Below are 15,786 nucleotides of genomic sequence, written 5' to 3' on the forward strand. Positions count from 1 at the left end.
ATACACTAATAGCAATATCATCAAGATAAGCAACTTTGCATAACTTAGTAACCCTGATCAACACAATGACCAATCACAATTCCGAAGGATTCATGATAAAACATGCTAGACGATTTATGGTCTCAAAAGGCAAAAGTGAAACATGTTTTCTTCTCTTTTTTTATTTTTCTTTTTCTTCCTTCCTTCCTTCCTTTTTGATGTGGCTAAGGTGGGAATTCATTTCTCATGACTAAACATTTAGTTTTTATTCTCTCCTTGCTGGTTCAAAGATCATTGGCTTTAGAAGAGAAAACACAAGCAAAAGTAAGAGGTGAGACATTCATTCATTCATGTATTTATTTACATGCAAATTAAGTATCTGTTGTGTGTCCCACTGTTCTTTGTGCTGTAGAGACAAAAATCAATGTGAAAGCCTCTATCCTTGAAGAGCTTATATTTTTTCAGAGGCAACATATACGTGTGTGTAGGTAATACATACATACACACACACATATATTTAAAGTATATAGCAAATAAATAGGAAGAGACAAAACTTGTGATTTCTTTCTTTCTTTTTCCTCCTTCCTTCCCTCTTTCTGCCTCCAGAGAAAGAACTGATGTTGCTATTTTTCACTTTCTTTCTCTTCTTTTTTCCTTCTTTCTTTCTTTCTTTCTTTCTTTCTTTCTTTCTTTCTTTCTTTCTTTCTTTCTTTCTTTCTTTCTTTCTTTCTTTCTTTCTTTCTTTCTTTCTTTCTTCTCTTTTCCCCCTTTCTTCTCTCTTCTCCTTTTCCTCTCCCTCCTCCCTTCCCCTCTTTCTCCCCTCTCCCTTTCCCTCTTCCTTTATCTTTCCATCTCTTCTTGCTCTCCCCCTTCCCATCACACCCTTCCTTTCCTCTTCTGTCTCCCTCCCTCTCTCTCCCTTTCCCTTTCCCCATCTTCTCCCTCACTCCTCCCTTGTCCTTCTTTCTCCTTCTTTTCTCCTTTTCTTCTTCTTCCTCCTCCTCTTTCTCCTCCTCCTCCTCTCTCTTTCTTTTTCACTTTCTCTTAGGTTGCTACTTGAAAACAAACAAATGCAAGGTGATTTTAAAATTAGATTGTTAGTAGCTGGGGGAATAGAAAGGGTGACATTTGAACTGATTTTTTAAAGAAACAAGGGATTCTAAGAGGAAGAAATGAGGAAGGAGTGCATTCTAGGTATGGGGAATAGCCTATATGCAAAGATGCAGAGACAGGAGGTAGAGTGACATGTGAGCATCAGCAAAGTAGTTTGTTCCTCCAACTTTACTCCCTCCTGTCTGACTGGCATCTTTACCACTTCACTGTATTTGTTCACTCCAAGATCTCCAGTGTATTCTTAAAAAGAGAAACTCAAAAGAAGAAATTCTTTTAGTGACCAAAAAAACCTTTGGTTTCAACAGAACAGCAGAATTATTTGGGGAAATTACAAAACTAGTGATATAAAAATACATTTCCCATTGTCAGCACATGACATTCTAAATTGTTTAAAAACCAGAAAACATGGGTTTTCTGCAAACCATTTCAGTATCTTTGCCAAGAAAACCCCAATGGGGTGACGAAGAATTGAACATGAATAAAATGACAACAACTATAACCATACATGTATACATACATGTATATATACACATACACACTATATATTGTTTATATATGTGAGTTTATGTATATACCATATAGATTTGTATATATGTATATCTATAGATATATACACACATGGGTTTTATTTTCTTTATAGTTCATTTGGCTAATAACTGAGGACTTTTCCTGAATCATTCTATAAGGTTGAAAAATCTATTTATTGGGGGATGGGGAGTTCAGTACTTAAAACTTGTCATTTTTCATTAGGATATGGATGGCCTAAGGAGAAATAGTGTGGGGTTAGTGCCTAGAAAGCTGACCTTGGGGCCAGCCTACCTCTGTTCCTGCCATACTGACCATTAACCTCTTAGTTCTAAGCAACTCTCTTAGACTATATGTTTCAGGGAAGGAGATGCTTTGGTAGTGGGAGTTATCTCCACCAATGAAATCACAGGCCTAAACCTAAACAAAAACAAAGAATTATATCGGTCTGAATCAGGATCAGAGATTTAGAGCTGGAACATTCTTCCCAGGTCATCCATCCCTCTGGTCTAACTCTCTTTAACAGATTAGGAAATGGACTTAGAATAGAAGTAAGGTCACAAGAACTAGATGAAGCAAGTCAGAAATTCAACCTGGAACCAGTTTCCACTGCATCATCACACAGCTGATTTACAGTAACCATCAATAGAAGAGAAGGAAGAAATGGATGAAGTGATAGGGTATATGGCTTTTTTTTTTTTGATGGAAGAGTTATGTCATATTTGAGGTATGGTGAAAATTCTTTCATTCCATAGAAGTAAAATGCCCTGGGAGGAAATAGCTCATCTTTACATTGTAATTGTGTGTGTGTGTGTGTGTGTGTGTGTGTGTATGTGTGTATGTGTGTATACATACATCAAGCTAGGTGATGCAGTGATTAGAGTGCCAGACCTGGAGTCAGGAAGACTCATCTTTCTGAGTTCAAATCTGCCCTTAGACACTTGTTTGTGTGACTGTGGATAAGTCACTTAACCCTGTTTGCCTCAGTTCCTTAACTATAAAATGAGCTGGAGAAGAAAATGACAAACCATTCCAATATCTTTGCCAAGAAAATCCCAGATGGGGTCACAAAGAATCACACATGACTGAAATACACAAATATATATATATATATAGACACACATATATTTCTATATGTATACTCACTGTATCCGTACATATACAAATATGTATAAATGTACATGATATTAAAATACATACATAAAAGTAATTTAATTATTTTTATAATGCCAATAGCACTATATTTGGAGTAAGAGGACCTGGATTTACATGTTAAGTTTGTTGCTTACCCGCCCACCTTACACTACCCCACACACCCTATGACCTTAGTTAAGTCAGTTAACTCTCTGGGCTTTTAGTTTTCCCTCCTGTAAAATGAGGGGAGTTGGATTAGTGATTTCTTTTTTTTTTTCCCATAAAAGTACTTTATTATTTTCCAGTTACATGTAAAGATAGTTTTCAACATTTGTTTTCATAGGATTTTAGCTCCAAATTTTTCTCCCCCCTTCCCTCCCCTCCCCCTTCCCCAAGACTGAAAGCAATCTGATATAGGTTATATATGTACATGGATTAGCATTTTCTAAGGACTCTTTGAGTTGTAAATCATATGAACCAAACTGATATGCAAATGAGCTTCCTATGAAAACAGCTTCCTGCTCTCAGATAAGCCACTTAACTTTTTCTGAACCAGAGTGGTCTACCTCAAAAAAAGAGGAGGAAGGCATTGGCTGGATGATCTCTCAGACCTTCCAGCTTGATGGCTCTGTCCTTTGTTTCAATGAATGGCCAGATGTTATTTATAAAACCAGTTCTCGTTTTCCAGAGAAACGAAAGTGAAATTGGGATAAACAGGATTCTTATTCAGGGAATTATAAGAAACTGAAGGATTTCAGGGAACTACATTGTGAGCTGAAGTGCTGATTGCTGTCCAGTGGGAGGGGACTAGGGGTAGAAAAGCCCTTTACAGAGAAGTGATCTGGCTTCCCGAAGGAAGGAGAAGGGGGCGGGAATTTAGCAGCAAGCTGTAATTTCATCCGCAAGTCTTGTCTTTGAAGGAAATTTGTCTGTGAGCCAGAGGAAGCAGTTTACTTTTATGCCAAATAGGAGGACCAGAATTGGCATCAGAAGATCTTTGTTCAAATCTCATCTCTGCCGATACCTCTGTGAAACTGGGTAAGTAATTAAACTTCACTGGGTCTCAATTATTTCATCACTAAAATGAAAGAGTTGGACTATATGACCTCTGAGGGTCCCTTTCAGCCCTAAATCTATGATTCTTTTTTTTTTTAAACTATGATTTTTGGTCCTTATTAGAGTTGTAGCTTGGAATGTGATGAAGTGGGATCAAGAGCCAATGGAAATGAACTTAGGGCTGGTGAGTTCTTGGGGTTCCAGAGGCCAAAAGATTACCCTTCCTTACCCAGGTCCAGGATTAGGTGTGCTAGTTAAACAACCTTGGGATCATTTTGTCGCACCTGCTTGCCTCCCTGGGTTGCTTCAATAATTCTGCTGTTGAGCTAGAGAATAGCTAATGAAAGGAATACTGGACTGGAAATCAGGTCTTAGTCTTAGTTCTTCCTTTAGCAGTGTTACCCTGTGCAAGTCATTTACTCTTTCTTTGCTTTGTTTTCCCCAACAATAAAAAAAAAATGGTTGGCTGACCCCTGAGGTCATCTCTAAATCTAAACCCTACCTGTGTTTCATAGGCTCATACATCTAGAACTGGAAGGGACCTTAGAGGTCTTCTAGTCCTACCTTCTTGTTTTACAGGTAAGGAAACTGAGGTTCTGAAGTGAAGAGCCTTGCCCAGGGTTCCACAGGCAACACATTGCAGAGCAGAGATCCCATCTTCTAATTCCAAATATAGTGATTTTTTTCATAGCAGGATGCTGGCTCTTATTTTGGACAACTTATTGGACCCCTTCTAGGTCTCAAATCCTTCCTCTGTGGAATGAAGGGTTAAACTATCAGATCTCTAAGGAAAGAAACAGGCTGCTCATGTCACCAAACCAGGCATAAGAATCAAAAGGCTGACACCAATTCAGTAATATTTTTAGCAATGCTGATAGGCAATGCCAAAGGGAAAACCAGCATTGAATCATAAGCTCTCAAGGCTGGAAGGAACCTCAGAGATCATTAATTCACCTAATGCTCAAATCCTTCTTTTTCTACTATGCCACACTACTTCCAGTTTAGTTTTGAGGAAGGTTGTTGAATCTATGACAAGGGAAAAGGAAACAGAAGTCAATGCTCATTTTCATTTTGTTTTTGCCAATATTTAAAGTTACTGCAACCTTTCTATGGGCAGCTAGGTGGCGTCATAATATGTAGTGTGCCAAGTCTGGGGTCAGGAAGACTCATCTTCCTCAGTTCAAATCCACCCTCAGACACTTCCTATCTGTGTGACTCTGGATAAGTCACTTTGATGTAGGAGGCAAAAAGGGGTTAACAGAAAAATCTAAGACTCAAGCTCTAATTCAGATATTAGCTCTAAAAGGGATTCAGATCCCAGTTAATAGATAACTTACAAGTCAGGATGCTAGGTTATCGTACCCACAGTAAGGGGACCATAAAGGGTCAGGTCATATAACAATAAAGAAATTGACAGCCTATAGAAACTTAGACTAGAAATAAAAGAAAAATGAATATGTTTTGAAACTAGCCATGGGAAACAGAAAGAGACATGCACAGGAAAGGCCAAATTTGTCCCCAGATTCACTTTATGACGTGTAAACCCCCAAAACACACTGAAAAAGGTACCCACCTCGGAGGTTGGCTTAGGAACCCAGGAACTCCAAATTAGGATAAGCCCTCCTCTGTACCTCCCCAAGGTAGAGATTATTATAATGAGACTGATAAATCAATTTATCCATACTATAAATATAACTGTCTTTCCTTTCCTAATTCGAGAGATGCCTTTCCATTATTCTGGTTCTCTCCCTGTGGTCATTCACAGTATTGCAATAAAACTTGGGAAATTGAGTCACTGAGTCTTGTAATTCTTTTAGGATGACTCATGATCAATTTGACCCCAAATTTCTGCCCACATCAACTTTACCTTGTTTGCCTCAGTTTTCTCATCTATAAAATGATCTGGAGAAGGAAATGGCAAACCATTCCTGTATCTCTGCTAAGAAAACCCCAAAGGGGGTCATGAAGAGTTAGAAACAACTAAAAAATGACTGAACAACAACAACCAACTTTCCATAGAGCTTTTTTTTCCTTCAGGGAAATGAGGGTTAAGTGACTTGCCCAGGGTCACATAGCTAGGTAAATGTCAAGTGTCTGAGGCTGGATTTGAGCTCAGGTCCTCCTGAATCCAGGGCTGGTGTTTCACCCACTGTGCCATCTAGTTGCCCCTCTCTCTCTCTCTCTCTCTCTCTCTCTCTCTCTCTCTCTCTCTCTCTCTCTCTCTCTCTATATATATATATATATATATATATATATATATATATATATATATATTTTTTTTTTTTTTGCTGAGGCAATTGGGGTTAAGTGACTTGCCCAAGGTCACACAGCTAGTAAGTGTCTAAGGCCAGATTTGAACTCAGGTCCTCCTGACTCGAGGGCTGGTGCTCTATCCACTGCGTCACCTAGCTGCCCTCTCTCCATAGATCTTTAAGGCTTATAAAACACTCTTCTCAAAACTATCTTGGGAAGTAGGTAGTATAAGTATTATTATCCTTATTTTCCAGATAAAAAACCTCAAGTGAAGTGACTTGTTCAAAAATCACATAGCCAGATGCATATGGGCAAAATTGAAATCTAGGTCTCTCTTGCCTCCTAGTCTAATAGTGACCTCATAGTTGGTCTCCTTGCTTCCATTCTGTCCCCCCAGTCTAGTCTTTCCTCCACATAGCTGCCAAAATATTCTTAAGGTACCATTCTGACCATGCCACTCTCTCACCAAAAAACAAACAAAAATACACCCTTTAGTGGTTTACTAATGTCTTTGGGATAAAATACAGAGAGTGATTCCATAGACTGGCATGTGGGACTTTCCACAATCTAGCTTCTCCAGCTTTCAGCCTTGTTTTGTGTTAATCCCTTTCACACACTCTATGTTCAAATCCCGGCTAAAAGCCCACCTTTTCAAGAAGTCTTTCTCTATCCCCCTTAATACTTCCCCAGTTGAATATCTCCAATGTATCCTGTACATGTATTATCTGTAGATACTTGTCTGCACCCCATCTCCATCATTAGACTGAGTTCCTTGAGAGTGGGTATGGTTTTTGCCTTTCTTTGTAAACCAGAGCTCACCAAAGTAGGTACGTAATATATGCTTGTTGGCTGATTGAGCCAGACAAACTAGAATGCTAGTTGTTCCCTATACCTAACATTCTACCTCCTACCCTTAAGCATTCAAAGCTCTTCTCCATGTCTGCAATGTATTCTTTCCTCATCTCTATCTTTAAGAATCTTCATTTTCCTTCAAGGTTCATCTTGGATACCACATCCTCCATGAAGTGTACATTGATGCCTGAGTTGTTAGGACCCTCTCCCTTTTCAAATTACATTAAATTTATTTGTGTAAATTCTCTATCTCCCCAAGAAAATGTAAGTTCCTTGAAGATGGACATTATTTTGTTTTTTCTTCATATCGCAGACATTGACCCAGAGTAAAGGTTTATTAAATATTTATTGAATTAAATAATTGAGTTTATTATATTCCTTTGTGTGTAGAACACTATGCCCTGGTAGGAGGCAACAAAATTTAGATAAGATATGATTCCTGACTTCAAAGAGCTTATAGTCGAATAATCTTTCTCTCAAGGGCTACAAGAGCTTGAGTTTACTGCATAATTATAAAAATCAAAGTTGCCTTTAAGAAGAGTTGAGAAAATGTACCTCTTTCCTTTCTTTGCAGAGATGGGGGACAATGGATGTGGATTAATAATAGCTAACATTTATATAATGCATTAAGGTTTTTAATAGGCTTGACATATTTTATCGTCACAACAACCCTTGGAAGTAGGTACTATTATTATCTTTATTTTACAGATGAGAAAATGGAGGGAGATAGAGGTTAAATGACTTGCCACAAAACTATTAAGTGTCTGAGGCCATATATAAACACAGGTTTTCCTGAATCTGATGTTCTACCTACTGTGCTAACTAGTTGCTTCTAATATTGTATATTAGATCACATATATTATCAGATATGGTAAATGTCTTAGTTGATTTGAAATTTTGGTTTTTTTATTTTCCTTCTGGCTTGCTGAGTCGAGGATGAGAGAGGAATTGATTTGAACACTAAGGTGATATAAGAAATATAATATGATATGATAAACATTAAATAATACAATTAACAGTATCAAAGAGATTATGACAATTTCACAAATTTCATGAAACTATGAGTGAAAGATTGTGAAAGGAGAGAAGCAGATTTCAGCTTAGTGGAAGAATAGATTTCCTAATTTTGAACTGTCCAATGGTCTCCTTAGAAAGGTAATGGCTTCCCCATTTATGGAGATCTTAAGCAGAGGCTGAGTGGCTACTTGTCAATGCTGTAGAGGAGGGCTTGTTCACCTTTTTTGTAGTCATGTCCCCTTTATTGGTGTTTGTGAAGGTTAGAGACTCCTTAGAGTAATATTTTTAAATGCATAGCATTACAAAGGAAACCAATTCTTTTTTTTAATCTTAATAATATTTTTTCCAGTTATATGTAAATATAGCTTTCAACATTTGTTTTTATAAGATTTCTAGGTCCAAATTTTTCTCCCTCCTTCTCTTCCTTCCCCCCTCCCCAAGACAGAAAACAATCTCATATAGGTTATATATGTTCAATCACATTAAACATATTTCTACATTAGTCATGTTGTGAAAGAAGAATCAGAACAAAAGGGAAAAAGAGTAGAAACAGTATGGTTCAATCTGAATTGAGATTCCACAGTTCTTTTTTCTGAATGTGGAGAGCATTTTCCATCATGAGTCCTTCATAATTGTCTTGGATCATTGTATTGCTGAGAAGACCTGTCTATCACAGTTGATTATCACACAATGTTGCTGTTGCTGTGTATAATGTGCTCCTGGTTCCAACTCACTTCACTCAGCATCAGTCCACTTAAATCTTTCCAGATTTTTCTGAAATCTTCCTGCTCATCATGTTTTTTTTTGTTTTGTTTTTAAAATTTATGTATTTAGAAGTTTTCCCTACCTTGCATGTAAAAATAAATTGTAACATCAATTTTTTAAGCTTTGTGTTCCAAATTCTCTTCCTTCATCCCTACCCCCACTCCCTCCTCCCCCCGCTTAAGAACTCAAGCCATTCAATATAAGCTATATTTGTGCAGTCATGCAAAACAAAGCAGACCAAAAAACTTTAGGAAAAGGAACTAAAAACAACAACAACAAATTATAATTCCATCTATATTCAGATACCATCAGTTCTTTCTCTGTAGATGGACTGCATTTTTCATAAGTCCTTCAGAGTTGTCTTGGATCATCACATTGCTGAAAGTCATTCACAGACGATCATCTTACAATATTGCTATTATTTTGTACACAGTACATTTCACTTTGCATAAGCTCATGTAAGTCTTTCCAGGTTTTTCTGATAACATCCTACTCATAATTTATTTATTTTTTTTTATAGAAAACTACACTTACATAGTAATTTGTTTGTTTGTTTGTTTGTTTGTTTGTTTATGGGGCAATGGGGGTTAAGTGACTTGCCAAGGGTCACACAGCTAGTAAGTGTCAAGTGTCTAAGGTCGGATTTGAACTCAGGTCCTTTTGAATCCAGGGCCGGTGCTCTATCCACTGCGCCACCTAGCTGTCCCTTATATAGTACTTTAAAGAGAGATTTTCTTACAATACGCCCATGAGGTTGATTATTGCAACAACAATAATAGCTAACATTTATACAGTACCTCATACCCAACAAAGAATTTTCTTCACAATAGCCCAGCAAAATAAGTACCACCACCACCATCATCATCATCCTCAACTTACATTGCTCTTGCCTCTGCTTCAAATTTTTTCCCCAGTTACTATTACTAACTGTGCTTCCCTCCATCTTATTCACTCACCATGATATTTACTCTATTTTCTATATTATTTTACCCTATCCTTCCTCAAAAGTGTTATGCTTCTGCCTTCCCCTCCCCCAATTTGCCTTCCCTTGCTTCACCTCTCCTTCCTTATCCCCTTCCCCTCCCACTTCCCCCAGTGCAAGATATATTACTAAACCCACTTGAGTATGTATGTTATTTCCTCTTTGAGCCAATTCTGATGAGAGTAAGACTCACTCACTCCCCTGCTCCTCCCCCATCTTCCCCTCCACTCCATAAGCTTTTGTTGTTTTGTTGGTTTTGGTTTTGGGGGGGGGGTTTGAGAGGCAACAAAGGTTGAGTGACTGACCTACGGTCACACAGCTAGTAAGTGTCAAGTGTCTGAGATCAGATTTGAACTTAGGTCCTCCCAAATCCAGGGTCAGTTCTTTATCCACTGTGTCACCCAGCTGCCCCCCATAAGCTTTTTCTTATTTTTTTAATGTGAGATATTTTACCCCATTCCATCTCTTCCTTTCCCTTTCTCCCAGTGCAATCCTTTCACCCTTTAATTTAATTTAATTTTTTTTTTGGATAGGCAATTGGGGTTAAGTGACTTGCCCAGGGTCACAGAGCTAGTAAGTGTCAAATGTCTGAAGCCAGATTTGAACTCAGGTCCTCCTGAATCCAGGGCCGGTGCTCTATCCACTGTGCCACCTAGCTGCCCCTCCTGAATTTCATTTTAAAGATGTCATCATGGAGCAGCTAGGTGACACAGTGAACAAAGCACCCACCCTGGACCCAGGAGGATCTGAGCCCAAATCTGGCCTCAGACATAAGACATTCACCAGCTACATGACCCTGGGCAAGCCATTCAACCTTGACTGTCCCACAAAACAAAACAACAAAAAAACCTGATAAACAAAAAATAAATGCTTTACAGATATCACCCTTTCATATTCAATTTCTACCTGTGACCTCTGTCTAAATTTATTCCTTTCAGCTGCCCTAATATTGAGAAAGTTCTTATGAGTTTGAAGAATCATCTTCCCATGTAGGAATGTAAATAGTTTAAGCTTTTAACATCCCTCATGATTTCTTTTTCCTGTTTATCTTTTTATGCCTCAGTAGGGTCTTGTATTTGAAAGTCAAATTTTCTAATCGGTTCAGGTCTTTTCATCAAGAATGCCTGATAGTCCTCTTTTTCATTGAAGTCCCATTTTTCCCCTGAAAGATTATAATCAGTTTTCCTGGGTAGGGGATTCTTGGCTGTAATCCCAATTCCTTTGCCCTCCTGAATATCATTTTCCATGAACTCTGATCCTTTAATGTAGAAGCTGCTAAATCTTGGGTTATCCTAACTGTGGTTCCATAGTACTTGAATTATTTCTTTCTGTCTGCTTGCAATTTTTCTCCTTGATCTGGGAACTCTGGTGGATTCTTTCAATTTCTATTTTACCTTCTGCTTCTAGAATATCAAGGCAATTTTCCCAGACAATCTTTTGGAAGATGATGTCTAAGCTCTTTTTTTGATCATGGTTTTCGGGTAGTCAATTAATTTTCAAATTATCTTTCCTGGATCTATTTTCCAGGTCAGCTGTTTTTCCAAGGAGTTATTGATATTTCACATTGCCCTTTATTTTTTCATTCATTTGTATTTGCTTTATTGTGTCTTGATTTCTCAATACATATTTTTCTTGGAAGCTTTGGACATAGGAGCTTTGACTTTGTTATCTTCTGCTGAAGGTGTATTTTGATCTTCCTTGTCACCAAAGAAACTTTCAATGGTCCACATTTTTTTTCTGTCTGTTCAAAGCTAGCTTTGAGCATGCCTGCACCCCTTCCCGACCTGGGCCACCATTCAAGACTGCTTTCTGGTTCTAAGCATGGGCAAAAACCATAGAGTTCCACCTTAGTGCCAGCAGAGACCCCTGTAATCTCCCCCTGGCCAACTGCTCAACCCTCTCACCAGACCATGAGCTGAGTTCCAGAAGTAGCTGCCCCTGTAGCTGATTCAGAGGCACCAGAGGTCTCTTTCTCTGGTGCGGCCTGGGGCTGGATATATGTTGGCATGGTTTGGGTCTGAGTTCCACTTTCACCCTGGTACAACACATCTTTCCTGACAACCTTCTAAGCTGTCTTTGGCTGGAAAATGATCTCATCTCATCCTTTTGTGGGTTTTGCTGCTCCAGGAATTGTCTTATGGCATTATTTAGAGGTTTTGGGCATGATTGTGTGGGGAGCTCTGAGAGGTTACTGCCTTTCCTCTGCCATCTTGGCTCCCCTGCTCATCATTCCTTATAGCATAATAGTATTCCATTACATTCATATACCACTTGTTCAGCCATTCCCCAACTGATGGGCTTCCCTTAGATTTGTAATAAAGGAAACCAATTCTATGGAGATATACTTGTCAAACTATTTTTTAAAAAGTTTGCACCCCAAATGAAGAACTTCCACAATAGAGGGAATTTTTCATCTTTGCAACCTCCATGCTTAGAACTGTGCCCTGCACATAGCATGGATTTAATAAACATTTGTTGAATTGAAAGTGCCTGGCCATGAACAGTGTCATAGTTTAACTACCACTATAGATAAAGACCACATCCAAAAAATAGGAAAAAAAAAGTTGGGGGCAGCTAGGTGGTACAGTAGATAGAGCACTGGCCCTGGAGTCAGGAGGATCTGAATTCAAATCCAGCCTCAGACATTTGCCAACTTATGAGTTATGTGACCCTGGGCAAGTCACTTAACCCCAATTGCCTCACTAAAAAATAAAAAAGAAAGAAAGAAAGATAAAGACCATAGGGCAGCGATGCAAGTCAGTAACCCAGGCTTAAAACCTCTAAGGTCTTAAAGCTACATCTCAAAGGATAGGGCAGGTAAGAGAAGTCAGCATCTGAGACAGGAACTAATGTTTGGGGGCGGGGTACCAACCTAACTAAATGCAGAGAAAGTCAATCACAAGAAGGCTGACCACCAAGTGATGATTTAAAAAAAAAAATCCACAGTGACTAATGAAGATAATTTGCTACAGAATAAAGGAGGGTGTTTTAATTTTTCCTTTTAATCATCAGTGGAGGGTATCCTCTCAGGTGAATCCTTAAAATATTAAAGTATAAATTCTTCACTATTATGCTTCTTAAATTCTTAGCAAGGAAGAACTCAGGATAGCAAATAATCTTGCCTGAAGCACACTGGATTCTCCCCTTCAATTTAGACCATTTTCAAAAACAGCTCTATGCATAGGTGGAATAGGTGGCCACCTACATAGTGTGACTTGAAGGACTGGATAGGTGTGTGTCCTTGAACCCCAAAATACTTCCCCAGAATGATTGAAATTATTAATTTCATTTTTTTCCTGATGCTTCAAATTCAATTAGTAATCAGCAATAATCATGACTCAGTTAAACCTGATTCCACACACAAAAGATTGAATTGCACTAATAATGGCTGAACATCCTGAGGATCTTGGGAGAGAGATTATAGAACTGGAGCTTTTGATAAAGGGCTCATTTCCAAGATATATAAGAAGCAGTCAAATTTATGAAAATTAGAGACATTCCCCTATTGATAGTCAAATGATAGAAACACACTTTGTTCTTTTTTTTTTTTGGAAACATACACTTTTCAAAGGAAGAAGTCAACAACTATATGTAAAAACTCTCTAAATCACTAACAATTAGAGAAACACAAATAAATGCAACTTTGAGGTTCCATCTCCTACTCATTAGTTTGGTAAAATTGACAAAAAGGGAAAATGACAAATGTTTGTTACAAGTGTTTTTCCTTATTATTCATTTTTCAATGGGAGGGCTGGGAAAGAATGAAAATTGATTTTTGTTAGTTGAGAAAATAATAGCTAGAAATTATATAATGGTTTCGATTTTGAAACATAGTTTATATATGTCATCTTCTTGGATCCTCAACAGTCTTGTGAGGTAGGCACTATTAAAATCCCCATTTTTCACTTTAGGAAACTGAGGCTGAGAAAGGTGAAGTTATTTTCACAGGAACATACTGCTAAATGAATAAGTATCTGAATTCAAATCCTGCAGTGAATTCAGGTCTTTTCAAAGCCAAGGCTGCATGCTATGCACTGAGCCACATAGCTGCCTTTATTTGCTCGCCCACACATAGCTGCCTTTAAATGATGTTCTCAGATAGATAGGTAGGTAGGTAGGTAGATGACTGACTGGCTGGCTACATGAATGGATGGATGGATTATCAAATGCACACAAACAAATAAAGAAAGTGAAAGAAAGACAAATTATGCCTGATCTTTGATTTATTTATTTTTTTATTTTTTGGGTAGGGGGTAATAAGGGTTAAGTGACTTGCCCAGGGTCACACAGCTAGTAAGCATCTAGTGTCTGAGGCTGGATTTGAATTCAGGTCCTCCTGAATCCAGGGTCAGTGCTTTATCCACTATGCCACCTAGCTGCACCCCCCGCCCCGACCTTTTATTCTTTCAAAATATACATGCTTATAAATTAATCCTGGACCAATGATCTCATTGCTTTTTTCCCTTGACTTCCTTAGAATAAACACATTTTTCCACAGTGTAATGTAGCTGTATACTAGATGGTACAGTGGATAGAAAGCACTGGGCTTAGAATGAGGAAGGCTCATCTTCACGCGTTCAAATCCAGTCTCAGACACTTATTTGCTATGTGAACTTGGACAGGTCACTTTACCCTATTTGCCTCAGTTTCCTCGTCTGTCAAATGAGCTGGAGAAGGAAATGACAAACCACTACGGTATCTTTGCCAAGAAAATCCCAAATGGGCTCACGAAGAGTCAGACATGACTGAAACTACTGAACAACAACAAATGTATTGATGAAGAGAATGAATAATCAACACTCCTTTGTAGCTTTCCAAATTTCTGATAAAGGCTTTATTCTACTGATATATCAGTTTCAGTTAAAAAAAACTAACCAACTAACAAGCATTTCTTAAGCACCCAGGCACTAAGATTACAAAGTAATCCTTCCTCTATTTATGCAATTCTAGTGAGGTGAAGCAATGTTCTCTTTGTGTGTCCCATAATTAGGTTGTTGCAGGAAGATGTGGATATTGCTTGTGTTTGTGTTCATGTTCTCCTGGCATCTGCTGAATGGTAAGCGGCTAAATCTTTGCATTAAACACCGTCCTTAAGAAATCATACTCAGGAGCTGTATATAAGAGTCACTATTAAAATTCTAGAGATTTTTTTTCTGAAAAGTATAGGGTGGGCCAAAAGTCATGAAGGGGTTTCAATATTTAATAACTCCTTTATTTTGTTTTTAATTTACAATACCATAGTGTCATGTACATTATATATAGGAGATGAATTTACATTACATGTGAAAAATAAAATCTCATAAATGGCAAAAAGCAAAGAAAAATAATTTTCAAAAAGTTATTAAAACATCATGAAATTCTAAGAAAGAATTTCAGTGTTGGTGAAAAATTTTGGATTGACCTTCAAGGATCATAGAATTTCAAGTAGGAAGAGAACTCAGAGATCATTTCATCACACTGTTCTGATTCAACTGCTAGGATAAGAGAACAGCCAGGTAGTTATTCTCAGCAAAAATGAAGGGATTTGATTATTTCAAAGGTCATTTCTTCCTATTAAAAAATATCCTGTGACTGAGTTAACTTAATGGCAGTCTGAATGGGAGTGTGAGATGAGAACTATTGGAATCTAACATGCAGATTGGTGACATGCATAGAATCAGATTCTCATTTAGCCCAAGAACAGGATGGAGGTGGCTTCTATGAAGTGAACCAGCAGGTAGTGTAATGCAAAGTAGAGTACCTTGGATTTGGCATCAAAAGACTTGTCTTTAAATCATTGACCTAGAAGGGATACCACATGCCATCTAGTCTAACTCTCTTATTATTCAGAGTATGGAACTGAAGCCCACAGAGACTTGACCCAGTGCCACTGCAACATACATTTTCCTCCTGACTCTGCTTCTTGGCAAGGTAGCAATAATGCTGAATTTGGAGTCAAAGGACAGGGAGTTTCAATTTCAGTTCTGCCACTTGCTATCTGTGGGGTCTTGGGCAAGTAATTTATCCAATCCAGGTCTTAGTTTCCTATTCTATAAAAAGAGATGGTTGGATTAGAGGATCTCATAGTTTCTTCTAGCTCTAAATCTATGATCTTACAAGCACTAAGTCAC

At 38.0% G+C, this 15,786-nt stretch overlaps 1 protein-coding gene across 1 annotated transcript in view; it reads left to right on the plus strand.

Moving 5' to 3' along the window:
• Nucleotides 1-3,725: 3,725 nt before the first annotated feature.
• The window catches only part of CD274 (CD274 molecule), a 31,558-nt gene continuing 19,497 nt past the window's right edge, over nt 3,726-15,786 (plus strand). The window contains exons 1-2 of the mRNA XM_043978841.1: nt 3,726-3,789; nt 14,667-14,732. Coding sequence (XP_043834776.1) covers nt 14,681-14,732 — 52 coding nt within the window. The 5' untranslated portion in view covers nt 3,726-3,789; nt 14,667-14,680. The remainder of the gene's footprint in view (nt 3,790-14,666; nt 14,733-15,786) is intronic.

The sequence above is a fragment of the Dromiciops gliroides genome, chromosome 1, assembly GCF_019393635.1.
Source record: "Dromiciops gliroides isolate mDroGli1 chromosome 1, mDroGli1.pri, whole genome shotgun sequence".
NCBI classification, from domain to species: domain Eukaryota; kingdom Metazoa; phylum Chordata; class Mammalia; order Microbiotheria; family Microbiotheriidae; genus Dromiciops; species Dromiciops gliroides.